Source organism: Tasmannia lanceolata, unplaced genomic scaffold, assembly GCF_043159265.1.
Source record: "Tasmannia lanceolata isolate RefF3 unplaced genomic scaffold, GAP_Taslan_0.1 ptg000018l, whole genome shotgun sequence".
NCBI lineage: Eukaryota > Viridiplantae > Streptophyta > Magnoliopsida > Canellales > Winteraceae > Tasmannia > Tasmannia lanceolata.
Window position 1 is genome coordinate 64,741,269 of NW_027518695.1, and position 24,374 is coordinate 64,765,642.

Genomic DNA, 24,374 nt, shown 5'->3' on the forward strand with positions numbered 1-24,374 from the left:
GATATTTGCTTCTCTTGCTTGATTTGTGCTTACAGAGGCTTACAATCTGTTTGATTAAATGCCTATGAGAAGAAATTTGTATTAGCTTTAATTAGATTTGTATTGTTAAAATGTTTTCAATCTTAGTGTCTTAGAGCAATTGTATTATGGTTGATCCTTGTCTTATTCTTAGCCTTGGTTTCATACATGCGTTTCTTATGATTGCGAATAAATAAATCAAAGATTTGTATCATCGATTTCAATCGCTGTGTTTGGTGATCTAAAAAGAGTGTGAAAATGAGCCATGATTGCAGATCGATTGCGATGTCCTGAGGTTATTCAAATATTTCTTGAATAATGATTTTCTGGTGTTTGAATGATGCTCTTGTGATCCTTTTTGTACTCCGCTGTTAAAATTTTGAATTGGTTCGCATCAAAGTAAAGGGGATCCCCCTGGTTCAGCGGAATGTTTTTTTTTTTTGTTTTGTGTAAGCCATTCTAGCATTTGATTAAGTGACCGAGAGATTCCAAATCTCGGGTGATGGAAAATCAAGTTTCGGTCTTTAGATCCTTAATTCATTGCATGGGCGATGAAGGCGATAGCCCAAGCCCATCCTTAGGGGACTTGCTCAGTCTTAGTAGAGCTTCCCCTCTTTTATTTAGAGACTTCTCTAGTCTTTTAGAAACCTTTAAGTGGTAGTTTCTCTTCCTCATTGTGGTCTTATTAGCGAGTTCCGTGCTAGGAGACACACTCTGTCTCATTGAGGTAGTTCTCTTTTGGAGACAAGCCTCATTTTGGACCTACCCTTAGGGAGGTCGCTTTAGTTTGGTAGGGAGTATACCCATAGGAGGCATGCCTTGCCTCATTTATAGAGCCCCTATTTGGAGACAAGCCTTGTCTCATTTAGAGGGTTTTCATTTTTAGAAGGCTTACCTAGCCTTATATTAGAGTAGCTCATTTTAGAGAGTCATGGACTCGTTCCTCCTTTAAGTTGTAGTATTAGAGAGCATTTGGCTCATTTGTCTTCGTTAGTGGTTCTTATTAGTGAGTCGTTGACTCACTCGTCCTTTGGATAGCATTGTTAGAGAGTTGTTGACTCTCTCGTACTTCAGGTAGTGTTGTTAGAGAGTCTTTGACTCAGTTGTCTTTAGATGGTTATTAGAAAGTCTCTGACTCATTTGTCCTTTGTAGGGAGTCTTTGACTCGGTTATCTTGCTTGGCAGTGTTATCGGAGTCTTTGACTCATTCATCGTTTCGTGGTATTATTATAGGCCCTCAGTCTCAGTTGTACTCTTTCCTTGGTATTTTCTGTTAGGAGTTTCTCCTTAGTGTTGTCGTAGTTCTTGTTTGTTATAGACTAGCATAGTCTCATTAGAGCTTTTCTTATTTGTGATCTTAGACCATTCCCCCGTCTTTGGCGTTTAGTTTACCTGGTTTAGGGGTTTCCCCTGTTAGCCCTAGGGTTTTGCTTTGTATTTTCCCTTAGGTCTTTGACCAAAATGGTGAAAACTCTTTAAATTTCAAAAACATTGGAAATAGTTTTAAAATCCAAAAACATTGAATATTTTAAAAACTCAAAAATATTAGAAGTTCAAAACATCAAAAACATTTGAAAAACCCTAAGAAAATCTAAAGTGTTGAGTGTTTTAGAAGTAGTAATTAGGAGAGTTCGTTTTGAACTACGTTGGCTTGATCCTCTTCCACGAGGTACGTAGTGCAGCTTGGGATTTATATCCCAAGTCCAGCCAAACTATTGTAAATAACATTTTAAATCTTTTTGAATAAACAAACCTTTAAAACCTCATTTTCAAAAAATCTTCCTCTAGAGTTAGGAGTTTCTCCTAGATAGAGAGTGTTAGAGTTAGGAGTTTCTTTTGATAGGTTGTTTGATTGTTTGTTTGTTGTTTGCTTGTTTTAGAGTTAGGGGTCTGTCCTAGAGTTATAGGAACGCCTCCGTCCGGTCAGTCGGCGATCCACATCACCGAATGATGACTAGGGTAGGATACGCTAGTCCACCCTTTGTTTTCCTTAGGAAATACAGCCTCGTTACACATAGGTTGTAGGAATCACCTGCATTAGCTTAGGGCTAATCTGCATTTAGTTAGGGCATATAGGATGTCCTAAAATTCACAATTCACTGGAATTTAAATAATCGTACAAGAAACTTTAATAACTGGTCCGGTCTTTTAGATCGAGTCTAGGATAGAGGTCTAGGTGTCTTAGGCATCCTAGCTCAGAATAGGCGCGAAGAACTACGTGGCTCTGATTCTTGTGGAGGCGGGGATACGTAGGCTTCTTTGGATGAATACCAGACCATCCGAAGACTCGGGCTAATAATTTAGAGTCTTAGGATTTGTTGTGTAGTTATTGTATGATTTGATATGTTTTCTTACTTTTTTGTATTGATCCTATTCCTTTAGCTATAGCTTGCATGTGTTTGCACATCAGAACTTAGACACCCATTAGGCATGTCACTCATAACCTAGCTATGCTTAGGTGACACATCTTTCATTTTATTTTATGTGTGCTTATTATCTTTATTCTCAGGAAATGCATGCTTAGATAGACGACTCCTGAGGATTGTTCCCATTTCACATGATTTTTACCCAAACTTCTTTGGAGTTAATAAAAATGGCATAAGAGACCAAGTGCTTGCACTCAGACAAATTGGGGGTGCTCTCAGACCTTCCCCATTCGTAACCAGGCACGAACCCATATATATTTCTGGTTATCCATCGCACAGAGGATTTGATTTTAGGGTTCCATGGCATATCCATGGATGGCGACTCTGAGTTTATTTTAGGTATGTCTCGGTTTCGAACCTTGGTTCCGGATCAAGACATATCTCTTTCTTTTCATATCGCCACTCGTGCTATGCTATGAGGGTGGCATCCGTTTCAAGAGTTCCTTGGCAGAGCTCTCCTTCACATGTGGATGATCCAGAGGGTAGTAGGGACTCGTTCCCTCCCTCGCCGACCTCGGATCGGGGTCCACAAGGAGGAGAGTACTTTCCAGATGAGTTCTCACAATTTTGTGAAGAACATGGAATAATACATCAGAAATCTTCCCCCTATACTCCACAACATAATGGTTTAGCTGAAAGAAAAAATAGGACTTTAGTTGATATGGTGAATGCTATGATTTTAAATGCAAAATTACCTTTTAACTTATGGGGTGAGGCTTTATTAATGGCATGCCACATTCATAACAAAATTCCTCCTAAGAAAACACATATTGCTCCATATGAACTATGGAACGGTAGGAAACCTAATCTAAACTATTTCAAAGTGTGGGGGTGTATTGCATTTTATAAAGTTCCTGATCCACAGAAAATAAAATTGGGACCAAGAGGAATAAAAAGTGTATTTGTAGGTTAATTATGCACAAAATTCTAAAGCATATAGGCTTTTGGATTTAGAATCAAATGTAATAGTTGAATCTATACATGTTGAATTTATTGAAAATAAGTTCATTGCTAATTCTATTTTGTATGAATTTGATAACGACAAACATGATGCAAATACATCAAAAAGAGAGAAAATAAAAGAGAATGATGGTTCCATTGAACCAAGAAGGAGTCAAAGAACAAGGAAAGAAAAATCCTTAGATACTGATTTTATTTCCTCACAAGCAATAGCCTTCCTAGTTGATGGAGATAGAACTAATGTACTTCATAAAATACCTATTTTACTAAATGTGGAAGATGATCCAAAAACATTCGAAGAAGCAATGTTATCTAAAGATGCAGCTTTTTGGAAAGAAGCTGCAAATGATGAAATGGACTCAATATTGTCTAAAATTACTTGGGTTCTATTGGACTTTCCTCTAGGATCTAAACCTATAAGGTGTAAGTGGGTATTTAGGAGAAAGTACAATACGGATTGTTTAGTACAAACTTTCAAGGGAAGATAGTTGCCAAAGGGTTTACAGAAAAGGAAGGAATATATTATTTTGATACATATGCTCCGGTAGCAAGAATAACATCCATTAGAGTTATGTTTGCATTAGCATCCATCTATCATTTACATGTGAATCAAATGGATGTTAAAACAACATTTTTAAATGGTGACCTTGTTGAGGAAGTTTACATGGAACAATCTGAAGGTTTCATAATTCCTGGAAATGAAAAGAAAGTGTGCAAACTGGTCAAATCCTTGTATGGTTTGAAGCAAGCTCCAAAGCAATGGCATGAGAAATTTGATAATGCAATTTTATCAAATGGGTTCAAACATAATAGTGCAGACAAGTGCATTTATTCTAAATTTACTAAAGATTATGGTGTAATCATAACTCTCTATGTAGATCATCTGTTAATCCTTGGAAATAATATGCTTGGAGTAAATGAAACCAAGAAGTATCTTACTTCACAGCTTAAGCTGAAAGATCTTAATGAAGTAGATACTATCTTAGGTATTAAAGTTAAAAAAGATAGTGGAGGTTATGTGTTGAATCAGTCTCATTACATAGAGAAATTGATTCAGAAATTTAAACATCTTGGAATAAAGGAAGCAAATACTCCCTATGATTCTAGTGTGAAATTAACTGAAAATTCTGAGCGAGCAATAGCATAACTAGAATATACTAGTGCTATAGGTAGCATAATGTATGCTATGCATTGTACAAGACTAGACATTGCATTTGTTGTGTGCAAATTTTCAAGATGTACAAGTAAACCTAGTACAAATCATTGGAAAGCTATTAGCAGAATTTTGGGGTATCTTAAAAAGACTATTGGGCTAGGTTTGGTCTATTCTGATTACCCAGCTGTACTAGAAGGCTTTTCTAATGCAAGTTGGATAACAAGTGTTGGTAATAATAAATCCACAACAGGATGGATTTTTACACTTGGAGGTGGTGCAATATCTTGGGCTTCTAAAAAGCAAACTTGCATTAGTCATTCAACAATAGAATCAGAATTTATAGCCCTAGCAGCAGCAGGCAAGGAAGCAGAATGGCTGAGTAATTTATTATTAGATATAAAGTTGCAGCCACAACCAATGCCAGCTATTTCCTTGTACTGTGATAGAGAGGCTACTATGTCTAGTGCATATAATAATGTCTATAATGGAAAATCTAGACATATAAGTTTGAGACATGATTATATTCGAGAATTAATCACTAGTGGAGTAATTAACATTGTCTATGTAAAATCCGGTAAGAATTTGGCAGATCCTCTAACAAAAGGATTATCAAGAGACATGGTTAAAGTAACTACTAGTGGAATGGGGTTGAAACCTAGATGAAAAGACACCAGTAATGGTAACCCAACTTTGACTTAGTAAAACCTATCTTCGAAGTTTAAAGGGTAACAACAAATTACTGATATGTGTCTGGCTGGCACTGAAAGTAAGAATAAGGCCCCGTTAAAGGAAGTTCAGTGCGTAATGTTATGAAAAGTAAAGGTTGAGTAAAAGACTCTTAATGGAGTTGTTTGATATTAAATGTCTATAGTAACAGAGACATAAGGAAACTCCACCTATATGAATATAGAAGTGGTGCCGCTTCAATCAAGAGCTTTGGGTTACTCTTGTAAATATTCATGAAACCAGGATTAGCACATGGCCAAAATAGTGCTAAGGCTGGTTTTAGAAAACCTCTGATGAAACTAGATAATTTTATGTGTGTAGTACTTTCAGTTTTAATAAAAAGGATTCTTGGTTTAATCTAAGGACACCAATAACTTCATTAGAACTTTAAAGTACTTACACTAATTGAAGGTTTAAATCGAAAGATACCTTCTTATATGCATAATATTATCAGTTGAATAGACTATAACACTATGTCACAATCTAGTGGGGGATTGTTGGTATAGTTTGTAACATAGTGTAAACTATAATATGGGAATTCAAGCCCACATCGAAAAGGAAAAGATTTTAGGCATTTACAGTTCTTTTATCGTATAGACATAGACTCTTCAAATTAGAACTTGTTAGAAGATTCATATCTTTTTTAGAGACATGACTCTTCAAATTAGAAACCAGTTAGAAGAGTCATATCTTCTCGTAGAGACACGACTCTTCAAATTAGAAGAGTCATATCTTCTTGTAGAGACACGACTCTTGAAGTTAGAAACCGGTTAGAAGAGTCATGTCTGTTGGATTATGACCATTGGTTTATTATAAATAGGAAACGGTTAAGTGTAAGAATATATATTTTCCTTCCTTCTCCCTATTTTTGTAGTTTCATACAGAGAGTTGAGAGTGCTTTGTTGTATTCTGGAGGAGAATTGCCCAAGCAATATCTTCTTTAAGATAGTGATCAATCACGCCTCAAAGCCTTTATTTTGTTTCTATTTAATTTTATTATAACACATGTGCCACGTGTTTGCCAAGTGGGCCACACGTGCGGGGGAGTGTTAAAGTATAAAAAATAAATAACGTCTTTCCCCAACAACTTAACACTCCCCCGCACACGTTGCCCGCTTGGCAAACATGTGGTCCCACTTTGGGCCAACCACCGCATGTTGATTTTTGCTATCCGGAGATTTGAACTCAAGACCTTTGGCTCTGATACCATGTTAACTTACTGTTTTCTCCGGGCCATCATAACGGTCCAAACGCGGACTTGTTTATGGTCTGTTGCTCAATATATCCTAAGCGTTGATCAAGTGCTTACTATTGGTAATGCGAGCCAGCTGAATGGTTAAGATCAATTAAAAAATTTCAAGAGAGTCCCACTCTTAAGTCACTAAACCTGTTTTTGGAGGACTCATATTTGCACTACAGTATTTTGATAATGGCACTGCTCACTTTGTTTTATACTTTTTAAATGGCGTTTAACTAAAAAATTTAATTCACCATATGATCTTATCTTAGCCTTCCAATCCGCCACCTTGTACATGGGCTTTTGCTAAATTTATATTCTGCTGATCAATTGGTTAAAAATGGTAGCGCCAGCCAGATGAACGGTTAAAGATCATTCGAAATCGAGGTCGGAGGTTCAATGGCAGATTACCCATCACAAAGAAAAAGAAGAAAAATATATATAGATTATTCAAAAATTTCAAACGTGGGGTCACCCATAAGTCCATTAACCTTTCATGGAGGACTGCTATCCACACTACAAAATTTTGCTAATGGCACTACTCACTCTGTTCTGCACTTCTCTAATTAGCTTAGTCATCAACATGGAACCAAAAACGGTGTAAAACAAAGTGAGTAGTGTCATTATCAAAAGAGTTAACTTTTTGTAAGGAAAAAAAAAGTAACTGATATCCGCACTACGAATATTGTAATTATGAAGTACATGTGTTAAAACTTAAAACCTTGCATGTGTGTAGTTCTTACAGAATCGGACAAAAATAAAGAGTAATCTGGCACCACAAGCCACGTGTCCGAACTTTTTCCTCACCCAACAAAAACCGAGTGCCACCACGTGGGCCCAACATGCACACGTGTCACTTGTCATTGCCACGTGTGCCACGTGTCACTCTTATACAACCTTCGTCCTCTTTAAACACCCGTCCTCAAAAACCCAAAAATTCCATTTCTTTTGCCATGGCTACTACAACACTATCTCCACCTTCCAGAGGTAAGAACAAGTGAAAAGACCTTTTTACCCTTGTATTGTCACTGTTATCTCATCTTTACCTCACCTTCTTGTTGCAGAAACATGCATGGACATATTGCTATGGAGGAAGAAGATACTGAGCTTATCTGTTCTTGGCCTTGCAACTGCCACGTGGCTATTGATCCATGTCTATGATTATACGTTCCTGACCGTTGGATCTTGGTTTGCAATGTCTATCCTTGTTATCTCGTACGTTTGGGCCAATATTCTTGCGCTTATTGGCAGGTAAGCATGTACTAGAGCTTCTCGTGTATACACTGAACATCGGTGTATAAACCTGAATTTATCTAATTGATGGGGGATATGATAATTTGGAAGGGTTAGGAAATTTAGAAAGGGAAATGATATCAGCACGACCATGTTTTAATAATTGCACTAGCTTAGCTTTTCTTTTTTTTCGAAATGCTATCAGCACTACTGTATTTTGATGATCACACTACTCACTTGATTAAAAGTACCCTATGGCTCGCACCATAGGATGATCCAAACCGTCCATGGGATGGAACACAACATAAATAGGTTGTGCCTCAAAAATCATTTCCATGGGATGATCTAGCCCTACGATCTATAAGGTTTCCATAATATCCAGTTCTTCTACAGATCGGAGGGTTAGGATCAACATATGGAAATGATTTTTGGGGCACAACCTATTTAGGCTGTGGCCCATCTATGGACAGTTTGGATCATCCTATGGTGCGGGCCTTACCGTACTTTTAATAAAGTACGGAGTGTGATCATCAAAATACAGTAGTGCTGATAACATTTCCCTACGGAGTGTGATCATCAAAATACAGTAGTGCTGATAACATTTCCCTTCTTTTTTTTTCAATTGACTTTCTGGGATTTTTGGGATGCGAAATAACCTTTGAGAGCTGAGTTTGTGCCCTTAAAAAAGATGAGTTTGTACAAGAGCTTCACGTGTATACACTGATCTTCGGTGTATAAACCTGGATTTAATTTCATTGATGGGGCTTCTGAGAATTTGAAAGGATTAGTAAATAGAGAAAAAAAAAATCGAATTTGGGATTTGTGTCATCAAAATACAGTAGTGCTGATAAGTGATAACATTTCCCTTACCAAAATATCGTAGTGCAGATATGCTTAGGGCCCGCTTAAAATATAAATGGATCCTAACCTAGATGGGATCGTGACCTGGAGGCTGGACATGTGTGGGCCCGTATGGATGGGTCCGAACGTTAACGAACAGATTTTGGTACAACAGCTGATCCAACTGTGTCTATTGGATCCATATCTTAAAGTTCGAAATTATTTTAGCTATTTTAGCTGGTGGTGGTATTTTGTAACATTTAAAACCCTATACTCAAAACTGACATCATTTAGTTTTAGATGGAGGTGGTATTTAGTTTCCACGACCGAGATTTTATATGGTGTGTGGCTGTATAGTCAAGTAGTATCCAAAATGTACTGAACAGACATCTTTATAGGATGATCCAAACTGTTCATTTGTTTGGCCACAAGGGAAATAGGTTGTACCCGAAAAATCATTTCAATAGGATGTTCCTAAGCCCTAAATGTCTATAACCTAGTGTCAAGGGTAATCTCTACCACTCAACTGGATCAATACAACCCCCGCAGTAACACTCAGTAACGAACATTGGTTAGACCTCCTTGATACTTCTCCCTTGACCACCGGTACCGAGCTACCAGGGAAATCAAACACAATCGCGGGGATCTCGCCCCAAACGACGGCCGTTTGACAAAGGTGCCGGCTTTTGAATTCAAAACATCCCGCCTAAATCACCATCCACGATCTCCGTCCGGAATCCCAGGAAATCATATCTCCACGTTCTCATTCTCCATCCATCACGCTCCACGTAGGCTAAATTAAAGGCCTAATTGATATCTTCAAGATCACGAATCTCCTCCCCTATAAAAGGGGTCTACACACTCAAGCAAAGGTATTCAATTCTCCCTCTCCTCTTTTGGTGTGGTAACTTGACTTAGCCCTCTCCCATTCCCCGTCCATTGTCTGTGATTGCCCATCCCTGACTTGAGTGTCGAAATGCCAGTTCGGAGCCATAACTCCGGGCCCACTGACGATTTTTCTGTGAGCGCAGGATTACAGGTTCTGCGAAGCTAGTTCGTGCAGTCAAATTTTGGGCGTCATCAGATTGGCGCCATCCGTGCGACCCGACTATGCCAAAGTCGAAAGCTACCTCCCAACCTAACGGTGGAATGGTTACGAGAAGCCAAGCAAGTCAATGAGACCGAGAACCACAGGAGGAGACGGGAGAGATGGTTACTTCTGGTAACGCTCCGGTAACAATGACCGTCTTTAACCAACTCACACAGCAACTTGGAAGCGTCGCGGCCGCCCTCAAACAAGTACTCCAAAGGATCCCTCCCCAACCGGCAGCGCCACCTCCGCCTATAAACCCGTTGGGCGAAGGAATCCATCCCGTCGAGATTTCAGAGGAGCAAGGATCCTCAGAAGGACGAAACCTCGGAGTCAAAGACCCCGCCAACGTTAACAAGGGTCTGCCTCAATCACCAGCCCGCCACCAGACCATCGCCGTGATAATCGCCATCGAAGAGGTGACAGCTCGATGGTGGAACCAGCGAATCCAGCCTATCGGGACGATGATCGGATGCCTCTGCGAAGAGAAAGTCCTACGAGAAACAATCAAGTAGGAGAAAGCCCCACCATCATGGCTGATCTCCAGCGTCAGATAAGAGAACTTCAACAGCAGATGAAGGCACCATGTGATCCAGACCTCCTGGCCGAATGGGATAGCAAGATCGCTTCCCCGTTCATCCCGAGAATCGCCAATGCCATCGTTGCTACGAACTCGGACATGCCTCGGTTAGACCTCTATGACGGGTCATCTGACCCTCTTGAGTTTCTCCGAACTTGCCACCGTGCGATGGTAATCAGGAATGCTTCAGACACCACGATGTGCAAAGCCTTTTCCTCCTACCTAAAGAAAGATGCTAGCAACTGGTACAGTCGATTAAGGCCCAACTCCATCAAATCATTCCACGAACTAGGAAAGGAGTTTGTCATTTACTTCGTTAACAGTCAGCCCAGAAAGAAATCAGCTGACGCTTTTTTAACTTTACGGCAAGGAAAAGATGAAACATTACGAAAGTTCATCATTCGGTTCCGAGTGGAACTCCACCAAATTAACGAACCGAACTTTGATATGGTTCGCGCCGCGCTTTGCCATGCCATCCGAGATAGAGACATGAAAGTCGCCTTGAATGTGAATCCTCCTCGTGACCTCCAAGAACTCATGGCCACTACGGATAGATACATCAATAATGAGGAATCATTTGCCATGGAAAGGGACTTGGATAACACCGAGGAAACGAAAAGCGGAAAGACGACTCTAAGGCGCTACCGAGTCACAAGCAGGCAAGACACAATGATCGACAGAATAGTTGCGCCCCAAATCCCCAGCTTGATAGGGTCAACTACACTCCATTGAACAACACCATCTCAAATATCCTGTACGAAATCCGCAATAGAGAACCTGTGCACTGGCCCGAAAGAATGAGAAACTCGGGAAAAGGTAAAAACTCCAGCAAATATTGTCATTTTCACCAAGATCATGAGCACACCACGGACAATTGTCATCATCTGAAGAATGAAATCAAAAGACTCGCGGGACTTGGTCGGATTGATCGTTACCTTCAAAATCCCCCAAGGAGCCAGCAACAACCCAGATCTGAAATTCACCGGCCGGACGAACATCATCGCTCGCCAAATCACCGGGCGGAAAGCAGTAGGCAAAGAGCTTCAGATCAGGAGGAAGTACCTAAGATCACTAGAAATATTGACACCATTTATGGAGGTCCGGCGTCCGGAGGACCAACAGAGGAAGGACGCGCCCTTTATGCGGGACAAATCAACTCCATAGAAAACCCCTCCAAGAAGTCAAAGACGGACCCAAGTACCAATGTACCCTCACCTTTACCGAGGTAGATTATGGAACGATAGATCGGCAACATGATGACGCTGTGGTAGTCCGACTCACCATCGCCAACTTTAACGTGGGGCGAATCTTGATTGACACTGGAAGCTCGGTCAATGTCCTCCATCAAGACGCCTTCGCCAAAATGGACATCAGCAGTGATAGGCTGGAGCCTGGCAACATGATGACGCTGTGGTAGTCCGATTCACCATCGCCAACTTTAACGTGGGGCGAATCTTGATTGACACTGGAAGCTCGGTCAATGTCCTCCATCAAGACGCCTTCGCCAAAATGGACATCAGCAGTGATAGGCTGGAGCCTGTTGACTGGTCCATCTTCAGATTCTCCGGAGGAGAAGTCAAGCTACGAGGAAAAATGAAACTTCCTGTAACATTTGGAGCTCACCCAACCCAGCGCACCATCATGCAAACCTTCGTAATAGTTCGCGTCCCTTCCACTTATAATGGGATCATCGGAAGGCCATCACTGAATGAACTGGGACCACTGCCCACATGAAAATAAAGTTTCCCACGAAACTTGGCGTAGGAGAGGTTATCAGCGGCCAAGAGAAAGCCCGCGAGTGCTACGTCACCCTGTTGAAAAAGAAAAAGGCCGCCAAAGAAACCTTCTCCATAGGTGGTGCCGACCCTCGAGTTGAGGTAAAGCAGGGAGAACCAGTTGAGGAACTCACAAAAATTCCTCTATTCCTCAGCTCCGACGAACAAACTGTCCAAATAGGTTCTCTCCTGTCAGGAAAGCTTAAAGCTGACCTTGTCAATTTCTTAAAGCCTAACTCGGATATCTTCGCCTGGTCCACCTCCGATATGCAGGGAATTCCCTCTGATGTAGCGGTCCACAAACTGAACATGGACCCAAACTCCAAGCTAGTCAAACAAAAGAAACGCAATTTCGCCGCCGAAAGACAAAAGCACATCAAGGAAGAAGTAGATAAACTCCTCGAAGCCAAATTCATCAGAGAGATTCGCTACCCAGAGTGGCTTGCCAACATTGTGATGGTTAGGAAATCCAACGGCAAGTGGCGAATTTGTATAGATTTCACGGATCTAAACAAAGCATGTCCCAAAGATTGTTACCCATTACCGAGGATCGATGATGTCACTGCCGGGCATGAGATGCTAAGCTTCATGGATGCCTTCTCCGGGTACAACCAGATTCAGATGTACGGTTCCGACATTCCAAAAACTTCCTTTGTCACCGACCAAGGGTTGATTTGTTACGAAGTCATGCCTGTCAGCCTCAAAAACGCTGGCGCCACGTACCAACGTCTCTTCAATAAGATTTTTGCCGAACAAATTGGGAAGAACATGAAAGTATATGTCGACGACATGCTCGTTAAAAGCCTCAAAGCACAGAACCACATCGTCGACCTTGAAGAGGCCTTCGTCGTACTCCGATGGAACCGAATGAAGTTGAACCCCGCCAAGTGTGCCTTTGGGGTTACTTCCAGAAAATTCCTAGGCTTCATGGTTAGCCAGCGATGAATTGAAGCTAATCCCGAAAAAATAAAAGCACTGTTAGAAATGACAGCGCCGAAGGAAGTCCGAGATGTACAAAGACTCACCGGCAGAATCGCGGTCCTTAGCAGGTTTATGTCTAAATCTACCGAAAGGTGCCTGCCCTTCTTTAAAATTCTCCGAAGCATGAAAGACTTTCGATGGACAGAGGAATGTCAGATGGCCTTCGACCAGTTAAAGGCATATCTCTAAGCGCTTCCATTACTCTCAAAGCCGGTACCGGGGGAAGATTTGTACCTGTACCTAGTAGTTGGGCCCGCCGCGGTAAGTTTTGTACTCGTTCGACAGGAAGGAAAAATGGAGCAACCTATTTACTATGTTAGTAGAGTGCTCCATGATGCCGAAACACGATATCAAGAGATTGAAAATTCGCCTTTGCTGTCGTCATATCTGTGAGAACTCTGTCGTATTTTCAGGCTCATCCTGTTACCGTACTCACCGACCAACCTCTCCGAAAGATATTGGAGAAGTCCGACACTTCAGGGCGGTTGAATTGGGCGAATTCGACATCCAGATAAAGCCCTGTTCAGCAATTAAATCCCAAGTGCTGCCAGATTTTATTGTGGAACGTACGGTACTGATAGAGGAATCCGAAGAGCTGAGCCTTCCGGCCGGAGAACTAACTCTGAACCAACAGAGCCAAGATCCACTGTGGATGTTGTACGTGGATGGCTCCTCCAACGCTGGGGGCAGTGGTGCCGGCTTGGTCATAACAGGGCCAGACAATTTCATTGCTGAGTATGCCCTGCGATTAGATTTCAAAGCATCCAATAATGAGGCGGAATACGAATCGGATCAGAATTCACAGTGATTCACAGTTGGTGGTGAGCCAAGTAAAGGGCTTCAGCAAAGCTAAAGAAGAGCAGATGATTAAATACCTAGAAAAGGTGAGAAAGGAAATCTCCACCTTTGAAGAATTTCAGATAGTGCAAGTTCCCCGGACTTTAAATGCCCGCGTTGATGCTCTCTCCAAGATGGCCTCGTCCGGAATGTTTGAGCCGGGAAACATCTACACCGAGATCCTCCCTCAACCTAGCATTAAGAAAGAAGAAATCCTACAACTCAACGAGGAACCTAGTTGGATGGATCCTATAGTACGGTACTTAAAAGACGGTGTCGTACCCTCGGATAGAAAGGAAGCTCGACGCCTGATCGCCAAGGCCGCACATTATATCTTCGATGGACAGGAGTTATACAAGCGGTCCTTTTCATGGCCTGTATTGAAATGTCTCCGACCCTCCGCTCCGCTGTAGAACTCGCCATGAGAGAAGTTCATGAAGGAGACTGTGGCGATCACTCGGGCGGAAAGGTATTGGCTCACAAGATCCTTCGCCGAGGTTTTTTCTGGCCAACTCTCCACCAAGACGCATCTGATTTTTTCAGAAAATGCGAGCAATACCAGAAGTTCGCTACCGTGCCTCGTCTCCCTGCCGTCCCCTACAAACCTATCTCCAACCCAGTCCCGTTCGCAATGTGGGGAATGGATTTGTTAGGGCCTTTTCCAAACTCGACCAAGGGGCACTGAATGATGTACGTCGCCATTGACTACTTCACCAAATGGGTCGAGGCCAAAGCAGTGAAGAAGACTACTTCCAAAGAAACGGAAAACTTCTTCTATCATGACATTATTTGCAGGTTCGGTATCCCGCGGGTCCTTGTAACCGACAACGGAACCCAATTTGCGAGCAGGCGATTCAAAGACGTTTGCGGAAAACTCGGTATCGAACAACATTTCACCTCAGTCGGCCATCCACAAGCCAACAGACAAGTGAAAGTAACCAATCAAACTCTCTTACAAGGATTGAAGAAACACGCGGAAAACACTCGGGGCTTTTGGGCAGAGGAATTACCGAACCTCCTCTGGGCCTATCGAACCACCCCTAGAACCGCAACAGGAGAGTCACCATTCAGCCTCGCCTTTGGGGTAGACGCGGTTATACCCGTCGAGATTGGAGCCCACTCTCTGAGGCTTGAAGTATTCAATGAAAGGGCCAATCCCAACCACCTAAGGAGCAGTCTGGACCTCGTCGAAGAAACTAGAGAAAAAGCCTGAGTCAGGATGGCCACGTATCAACACAGAGTCACCCGATACTACAACTTTGGGATGAAGGAAAGAGTAATAAGGACGGGCGACTTGGTGCTACGACGATCCGAAGTCTCTGACCCTCACAACTCGGAAAAATTGGCTCCCACTTGGGAAGGACCCTACTGCGTATCCCGCACTCCAGCCAGGATCGTATCAATTGGAAGACTTAGAGGGCAATCCCATTTCCTGCACTTGGGACATTTCAAATCTGAAAAAGTTCTACCAATAATGTAGTTCGTTTCAATTTTCTTATTTCCAATAAGTCTATGTATTTGGTCTTTGTCTTCGTGATATTGCAGAAATGTGATCATTCTCCTCAAGTAATGAAATCTCCTTTTCGATTATCTATCCACAATAGCGATTACTCCCCAATATTAATGAATCTCCAAATTTAACAAGCTACGAACAAAGGATAAAATATACGACCCATAAACCGGTGCCCAAAGAGGCCCGGTAGAGAGTCTATCTACTTAAAAGATACGACCCATAAACCGGTGCCCAAGAGGCCCGGTAGAGAGTCTATCTACTTAAAAAGATACGACCCATAAACAGGTGCCCGAAGAGGCCCGGTAGAGAGTCTATCTACTTAAAAGATACGACCCATAAACCGGTGCCCGAAGAGAACCGGTAGAGAGTCTATCTATTTGAAAGATACGACCCATAAATCGGTGCCGGAAGAGGCCCGGTAGAGAATCTATCTACAAGATACTACCCACAAAAGCTCGATAAAGAGTCTATCTACTTCAAAAAATAAGTCAATACCCTGCCAGAATCAGTAGAAAATTCATTATCACCATTAAAAGGTAAAGATGTTTCAAATTCATCATCACAAATAAGGGTTGCGTCGAAGGACGAACCCTTCCATCCACACCAAAATAAAATTAAGTTTTTACAGAACCGGTTCAGAAGAAAAGCGAAAAGAAAATTGCAAGGGCCCTACCCCTAACCATCCTTCTCCAGATCTTCTCCAGCAGATGGCACTCCAACGGGCGGAACAGAGGATTCCACTCCAAGAGACGCAACCGCGAGGTTCGCCTCGTTAGGTTCAGTCACTTCAGTCGCCTCAAAATCCTCTCCCTCGGAAAGTTCAGTCCCCGGTGGTCCCTCCAGCCTGTCAACGGGAAATGAGGAGTCTATGGTCTTAACCTGGTTCCGGCAGTCAATGAACTCCTTCGCCTCAAACTCCAGGACATGAAGTGCCATATCCGTTTGATACTCTTGAGATTAGCGAAACTCGGCAATCGCCTGGGATCAAATCTCTCCCTCTCGCTGCGCAACCTTGTCCCGCACCTTTTCGAGGTTAGCACGGATCTCTTTTTCATGGCTAAGTTCATCCTTAACCCTCTGAAGGTCAGCCCGGGCATCTACCTGAAGCTTTCTCGCATCTGCCAAGGATTCCTCGAACACCTTCGTATCGTTCGCCCGCGAATCTGCGTAATTCTTTACCTCCTTGGATGCGTGAGCATAGAGAGATTGGTACTTGTCCATGCGCCGCGAAGTATAAGAACAAATATCTGACAACTGTGAACAAAAAGGGGAGAAATAAGTATTCGCAAAGCCTAAAGGACATCCGGAGAATTAAAGATAAAAGCACACACCTTCTTCGCCAAAGCGACCATGTCCCGGCCCAAAGAATAATGCGAACACTTCTCCATCTCCGCCAAGTCTCTTGGTAAGACACTCGTCATCGCCATCTCTATATCCACCCTCGGGTTACGAAGGGCAGAATCTCCAGTACCCACCTTCCAATTAGGATCAAAATAAGGCCCCTATTGGGTCGCCTAATCCTTTGAGAGAGTCACCGGCTTGAAAAGAGCCTGGGTCCCATCACAACCCTTGGCGGGCAGGGTCTCCTGAGTCACAACTGGGTCTTTACCTTTAAGACCCTCCCCCTCTGTCGACTTACCCTTCTTGTTAAGGCTGTTCTCCGGCAAATCCGCTTGCCGCTTGCCATGTACGGATTTCTCCGGAGATGTAACGTCCTTGGACCCTACGGTCGAGACCGACCCTTTTCCCGCCTTAGCCGCCTAGCGTTTCAAGGCTCTCTCCTGTTTCTGTAGAGCTACTTCCTCGGCCTTCAATCTCCTCGCCTCCTCCATTGCCGAGGCAGAAATATTAGCGCCCGAACCTTGCGCCGCCATTTTTGTGATTAAACCAGGAAACAAGTCACAACACAATAAAAGGGAAGCAAACAAAAACACGGGTAAGAAGATCGGAAGAGGAAATCACCAGACTTGACTCTCGTCAACACTCGTTCCATATTCTCCCCCCCCCCTTCCTCACCTTCGCCCCGAGCCTCATCCTCCGAATCTACCACAACGTTGCTTAGACCAAATTTGAACAATACTCGTTCGGACTTGAAATCCTGAACATCAAACCTCTCCTTTCCTACTTCCAAACCCCTCCCTACTTACGACGTCGTTTAAAACCAACTGACTCAATGTTCCTAAGGAAAACTTCAACCCCATGTTCTCCTCATTGGGCTCTCTCCAATCAAAGGGGAATCGCCATCCGGCTGTTTGAGGGGGCTTCACAAAAAAGAACTCGTTCTTCCACCGTTTAGTGGAAGATGGAGCTCCGCCTATGATCATCAGCGTCCGCCGCTGAGCCACGTCTACCCAGTCCCCTTTCATCTTCATAAGAAAACATTTTTGAATGACATCCAAGGATAGTGGGGCCCTCACCATTTTACTTTTTACTATGTACGCCAGAAGACCCCTCCACCCATTTGGAAAAATCTGGGACAGTGCCAGGCCAAAGAAATAAAAAAAGTCTATCAGAATCGGATGGAGTGGAAAACGAACACCCGCGTCAATAACCTCTTTGTAGAAGGCTGTCTCTCCCTCCACGCTACTGCTACACACCCGCTCGTTGGAGGTAGGGAGCCGAACTTCATATTCATCCGGAATATGATATTTCTCCCGCAACCGCCTGAGATTAGGTGTCTTGCTACATGCCCGTTGAGCTCATGACGACGTCAGGACGATATACCCCACCGGGAGGTACGTGTGGCTTATGAAGCTCCACCAAATCCCTAGCAAGACACCTAATCTAGACATCCATCGGTGCCGAACGTGAATCACTCCTATCTTCAACCAACGTAGCAATTACGGGAGCATCACTCGGCACCGATTCTGCCGTACCCAGGGGTTCGAGGGGAAGAATCGGATCTACCTCCTTTCTTGGACGTGGTGCTATCCTCTTCTAAGGCCGTCCACTCCTCTCAATCATCGTGCCACCACCTATTTTCTTGGCCCTAATTTTACGCCTCTTTGCCGACGGTTGCTCCGGTACGCTCTCCACTTCCATCTCCGACGGGACCTGGGGAGAAGAGGATGATTCCTCCATCCCCATGGGCTCAATCGACCGGTTCTGTGAATCCGTATGTGAATTCGTATTCTCTGACATGACTATTTTAAAGAAATGAAATGCAAAGATTGGGTTGAGAAACGCACTGGTGAAATTGGAGAGAAAGGCTGTGAAGCTCGCCGGAGAAGACGAACCAGTGCCGTTAGAAAAAAAAGAGGAGAAATCAGACCAGAAAACTTGAAATCTCGCGAATCCTCGACCAACGCAAGAGAACGAAGCAAAATGGAAGACTTCAACAGAAAAGGGAAATGATCCACCGAAAAAAAACTTTATACCGGAAAACCCACGAGGATCTCGCCGGAATGAGGAAAGAAAAGAAAGAGAGAGAAACAGAAGAAAAAGAGAAAATGGGCGGGCTTTTATAGGCCTTCGCGCAGGAAAACTCAAAAGGTCGCGTCCCTCTGACGTTACACGACACGTGGCGTCCCGTGATACTCATACGGTTATCAAGGCCATAAATATGCCGTTTCACCATCATTACTTGAAGCGCCAAACAGCCGTTACCCAAGAGTCGGGACCGTTACACGTGTCTCTTGGAAATACCCCTCAGGACACATCAACGAGCGCTCAGAAGGCAAAGCTTCCCCCGGTGCCGAGTATCGTTTGATGAGATAAATTATGCGATACACTAAAGCTGTGGGACATCCACGTCAAGGTCAAAGTACACTCGGGACCGAATGTGCACACTTGTACCATAAACGCAACTCTAGCTAAAATGATGCGCCCACTCATGGTGATGCATGAGTCGTAACATTCAGTTTCGATTATTATTAAGCAACATATTAACCATACATCTACGAGCGTCGGCCACACACCACCCTCGGTATTGAATAATACTGAGAAATAACAGAAACGACAAATATTCTTTGATTCACAAGTAAAAGAACCTTTACAAAAGGAGTGCCTCTAGGCCAAAAACAAAAAGAAATACATCCGAGGCTCCATTGAACTACGGCTAACTACGAAAGACAGAAGGAATGTGATGCGGTCGGAGGTCCACTGGCTTGGACAAAAGTATGTTACTGGGATGTTGTACCAGGTGCTCGAGAAGGAAACCATGAAGGGTCGACACTAGGAACTTCGGTATCATTTGTCTGGCGAACCACCTGGCATTGGACCTCACCATCGCCATGACACCCACCTGGCACAATCTTCTTTACCTCAGAAGGAAGCTCAATTACGACAGAGCCAGGGTCGTGGCCGAGGATGCGGTCAGTCGGCCGGATTCTCCTCTGGATCCTCTTCAGGGTCTTCCTCAGGATCCTCTTCAGGCAAATTCTCCTCCAGGTGAGGCTCAGAACCAGGTGACACGGAGCCGACCCTCGTATCGCCTTCGGTTACCCCTTGTAACATCACCTTCAGGGCCTCATTCTCCATTTCCAACTTCTCGACTTTAGCCCTTAGCCGGAGAACCTCAGAGCCTTGCCGAAGAAGTTGATCTGCCACCCCGCATCCCCTCTCGATATTATGCTTCAAAGACCGCTTATAATTGGCAACGAAGCTGGGAACGTCACCAAGAGCGAGGTAATCTCTGGGAGCGGGGGAACCCGAATGCTCTTGGGGTTCCACTTTCCGCTTCTTCTTACTCTGGGAGCCATGACCCGCCCCCTCCACTCCAGCCGATGGGGAAATCACCGCCACCGGAGTCACCGCTTTCGGCAAACCACGTCCTACCACCGGTGAGTTTCTCGCCCTCTGCGATCCCCTGGTTCTACGAGACACCGGTTCCCCGACGAAAACCTGAGGCTCCTCTCTATTTGATGGCGAATTTACTTCTACCAGCAGAATTATCGCCCCTGGTTGATCGTCGCCGACGTGCTCCTGAGACATTTTCAACAAAGAAAAAATGAAAGAGAGAAAGGGGAAAGAAAGAAGATATGGCGGATAGTTCTTTGCCTCACTCCCATTTTATAAGGGTCGCTAGGCAGGAAAATTGAGTGGGATTTAATGTCCCGCCGATTTTCAAAATCTCCTCCGTAGCGGGAAAATAACAACCTGGCCTGCTTTTCGAAAAAATGAGCAAAAAAATAGGCGGGACTCAAATGTTTCCGCCGTTTCTCGAAAACCCCTACGGATAGAATAACACGCCTATCAACGACGTGACACATTGAATTCACCCACCGATTCCCGATAAAGATGCTTCAACTCCGTCATTTTCAGAGAGTCGGCACCGGCTCACCGCTTGAGAATTTAACTACTTCCTTGACCCTTACAAAGGAACAAGAAAGTAGGGGGCAATATGTTAGGGGTAAAATCGGTATATCCGGTACCGACCCTCAAACCCCCTCTCTACCACTCAACTGGATCAATACAACCCCCGCAGCAACACTCAGTAACGAACATTGGTTGGACCTCCTTGATACTTCTCCCTTGACCGGTACCGAGCTACTAGGGAAATCAAACACAATCGCGGGGATCTCGCCCCCAAACGACTAATCCGGATGGCCGTTTGACATAAGGCCAGGCTTTTGAATTCAAAACATCCCGCCTAAATCACCATCCACGATCTCCGCCCGGAATCGCAGCAAATCATATCTCCACGATCTCATTCTCCATCCATCACGCTCCACGTAGGCTAAATTAAAGGCCTAACTGATATCTCCAAGATCGTGAATCTCCTCCCCTATAAAAAGGGGTCTACACACTCAAGCAAAGGCATTCAATTCTCCCCCTCCTCTTTTGGTCTGGTAACTTGACTTAGCCCTCTCCCATTCCCTGTCCATTGTCTGTGATTTCCCATCCTTGACTTGAGTGTCGAAGTGGCCATCCGGAGCCACAACTCCGGGCCCACTTATGCTTTTTCTGTGAGCGCAGGATTACAGGTTCTGCGAAGCTAGTTCGTGCAGTCAAATTTTGGGCGTCATCACCTAGGTAGGACATATGATGGAATTTGACCAGGACGCATAACGTAAGATCTGAGTAATGAGGATCTAAATGGATCATGACCTACTCATGCATGGATCCGATCCAAATTGGGTCAGTCGCGGGCCTAGTCTGGATAGTTTTGTAACCCTGAAATTGATAATGACACCCATATTGACGGTCTGTACTCCCATTTTTTAACATCATTTTTAAACAAGGGGAGGGATTGTATGTGTCAAAAGATTCAAAACAAGGGTGGTGAGTGTAAATATCAGCTCCTAAGGTCCAATTTATCCAAAGGATCCAAAACTTAATGAACATGATTTGGGTGCATCAGCTGGATCCGATTGTGTCCATTGCATATGTATCTTAAGGTCAGAAATTATTTCTGACTGTGACCCTTAATAGCTGCAATTAAGAGGGTGTCAATGTACAAAAATACCAAATAGGGTGATGATATTTTCACACCCTCTGGCAGTACGCATTCACCCCCTTGTAACGTGATTTGACGTCAAAAAGCGTTAAAGTTGCACACTGTTGATGTTGTAAGGGGGGGAAATGCGTACTGCAGGGGGGGGATATCGTCTCCCAAATACCATTCAGATTTTTGTTTGTTTGCATCCTATTCTACGAGGGGCCTTCATATTTTTGTTCATTTATTATGTCTAACTATGAGAGGTATTTTTGTACATTAAAGTTCATTTTCCCGTGTACAACCTAAGTAGGACCTATGACATTCAAGTAAGATCCTGAAAGCACTTCATAAAGGGTCCAATTTGAAGACACAGGAAGTAAGATTCGAAAAGCAATTAACCAAAAACTATTAAGGTATTTGATCGTGGCCAAGACATAGGTGGATCCCATCCGAAATGGATACATGGACCCTCCTAATTGCACTTTCTTGTGATGGTCTCCATTATATATATATTGATATCGGATCCAACAGCAGCCTCTTAAAAAGTGTGCTATCAAATATCAAGGGTGGACGTTACGCTCGGGTTCTTAACTGATGAAAGAAAAGGATATGATTTTTTTTCATTTGCAGGGAGGTGGCAAGCATGATGGCAATAGAACTTTCAGAACAGTCGATGTTGGATGCAGTGGTGGCCACACGGGTGTTGCTCGATGAAGCCGTACACTGGCTGTTTCTCATAACAGTTGAACGGGAATTGTTGGCCTTTGCTCAAGTGCTTGCTGCTTTGTGGCTTCTCTCCTTGTTGGGCACCTACTTCGACTTCGTCACACTAGTCTACATTTGTAAGTTCTTCTTTATCTATATTTGTATGTGATAGCAAATCTTCCAGGCAAATCGGATCCTATCATGCACAAATAAATGAAAAAGTAGAAAGAAATATAAGCCAGAAGATGAACATCAAGACTTTATGTGGTTTGGCTAAGATGCCTATCTCCACAGCTGGGAATACAATTTTCACTATGAGAAAATAAAATTACAAGAATTGCTATAGATCGACATAAACCCAAAACCCGCAAACCATAGCCCTCTCCCTTGCCTGGCCCTCTTCTTTCTTCTCTGTATATTTTTTTTATGCTGGTTGTATAGAAGAGAGCAAGGCTATGCTTGGTAAGACAATTTGGTTTTGATCAACCCATTCTGAAAAATAGCAATAGAACTTTTCCATACATTTGTAATCCGTTGTCTAATCAGACAACATATCCCTTCCAACATAGGGATTGCAAAACGTAAAATTTGCCTTATCCTCTCAACCAAGACTGTACCTAAGAATAACCCAAGAGGAAACCCAAGAGAAACAATAACCCGAGCCCTCTCTCTCTCTCTCTCTCTCTCTCTCTCTCTCTCTCTCTCTCTCTCTCTCTCTCTCTCTCTCTCTCACACACACACACACACACACACACACACACACACACACACCCCTCCCCACTCTTCTCTTGGCACCACACCACTTGTCATGTAAAAGAAGAGGCTTTATGTAAAAGAAGAGGCAGCTTTCCGGGTAGAATGTTCTTCATCTTCTTCGCCTACATTTGTAGGTTGTTCTTCTTTATCTTCTTATCTCAGCTTGGTCTTTTGTCTTTTCAGGTGTTTTACTGGCTTTGACACTTACTCCAATTTATGTGAATTATGAGGTTAGGATAGAGGAGTGTCGAGAGCGTGTGAAGATAGAGAGGAGAAAGTGGTATGGGATCTTGGATGACAAGATATTGGGGAGAATGAGGAAGAAGGCAGTTATCAAGGAGAAAAAGGTTGATTAGTAAAGCTAAGGTCAATTTTACACTCTTCATGTAAACTTATTTTGCAGTTTTAGCACTACCTGGTTGATGATGTACATGAATGAATGTATCTTATTGCCGTGTGTTTGGTTGCTCTTGCTTTGTTACGCATGTCTGATCTCTTGATTACTCATTTCTAAGTGTTTTGTACTGATCATTTCTCATTAGGCCAAAATCCTTTATAACCAATCTGGTCTTCGTATCTCTTTCATTTTTATTTTTCTTTTGATACCCATTTGTTTTTTAAGTGTTTTTCCTTCTTCCAGAGATTCTATTTAACCAAAGATGTGATTTTTTAAGTATAAATGTTAGAATGTGTGAGATCTCACCAATAAGTTAGATTAGGCAACTATGGTTTGATTAGGTAGAATAAAATCACATCTTCCAAGATTTGATTTGGATTAATTGGGGAAGATTATGTAGGCAGGCTAGATTAGGTATTGAGATTATCTTCTCATATCTTGTCAAATCTTTTCATAAATCTTGTGATACTAGTTTCTATGTTTATCCTCTTAAGTGTTCTATATAAACACTCATTAGGCTTGATTGTAAGATAAGCAAAGATTAGTGGAAATCTTCAATATTTTACATGGTATCAAAGCCACCGATCATGGAGTGACCACAAAACAAATAGCTGCTCTCTTCGGCGGACGGCCGATCTAGCCGTCCGCCCGGCCACCATCGCTCCCACCCGAACCACTTTAAATCTCGGGTGCACTCCTTCTTGTCTCTTGCTCTTTTATTTGAATCTGCACTTTAATTAACTTAGTTGCTTAAATAAAAGGGTA

At 43.2% G+C, this 24,374-nt stretch overlaps 1 protein-coding gene and 1 pseudogene across 1 annotated transcript; both read left to right on the forward strand.

Moving 5' to 3' along the window:
* Positions 1 to 4,581: 4,581 nt before the first annotated feature.
* Positions 4,582 to 5,223, forward strand: LOC143850609 (secreted RxLR effector protein 161 pseudogene; annotated as a pseudogene).
* Positions 5,224 to 7,454: 2,231 nt separating this feature from the next.
* Positions 7,455 to 23,693, forward strand: LOC143849984 (reticulon-like protein B13). The gene is made up of 4 exons (XM_077359317.1): positions 7,455 to 7,510; positions 7,588 to 7,774; positions 22,382 to 22,593; positions 23,396 to 23,693. Exons 1-4 carry the CDS (start codon positions 7,477 to 7,479, stop codon positions 23,566 to 23,568), a joined length of 606 nt encoding a protein of 201 aa, XP_077215432.1. The 5' UTR covers positions 7,455 to 7,476; the 3' UTR covers positions 23,569 to 23,693.
* The last annotated feature ends 681 nt before the right edge of the window (positions 23,694 to 24,374 follow it).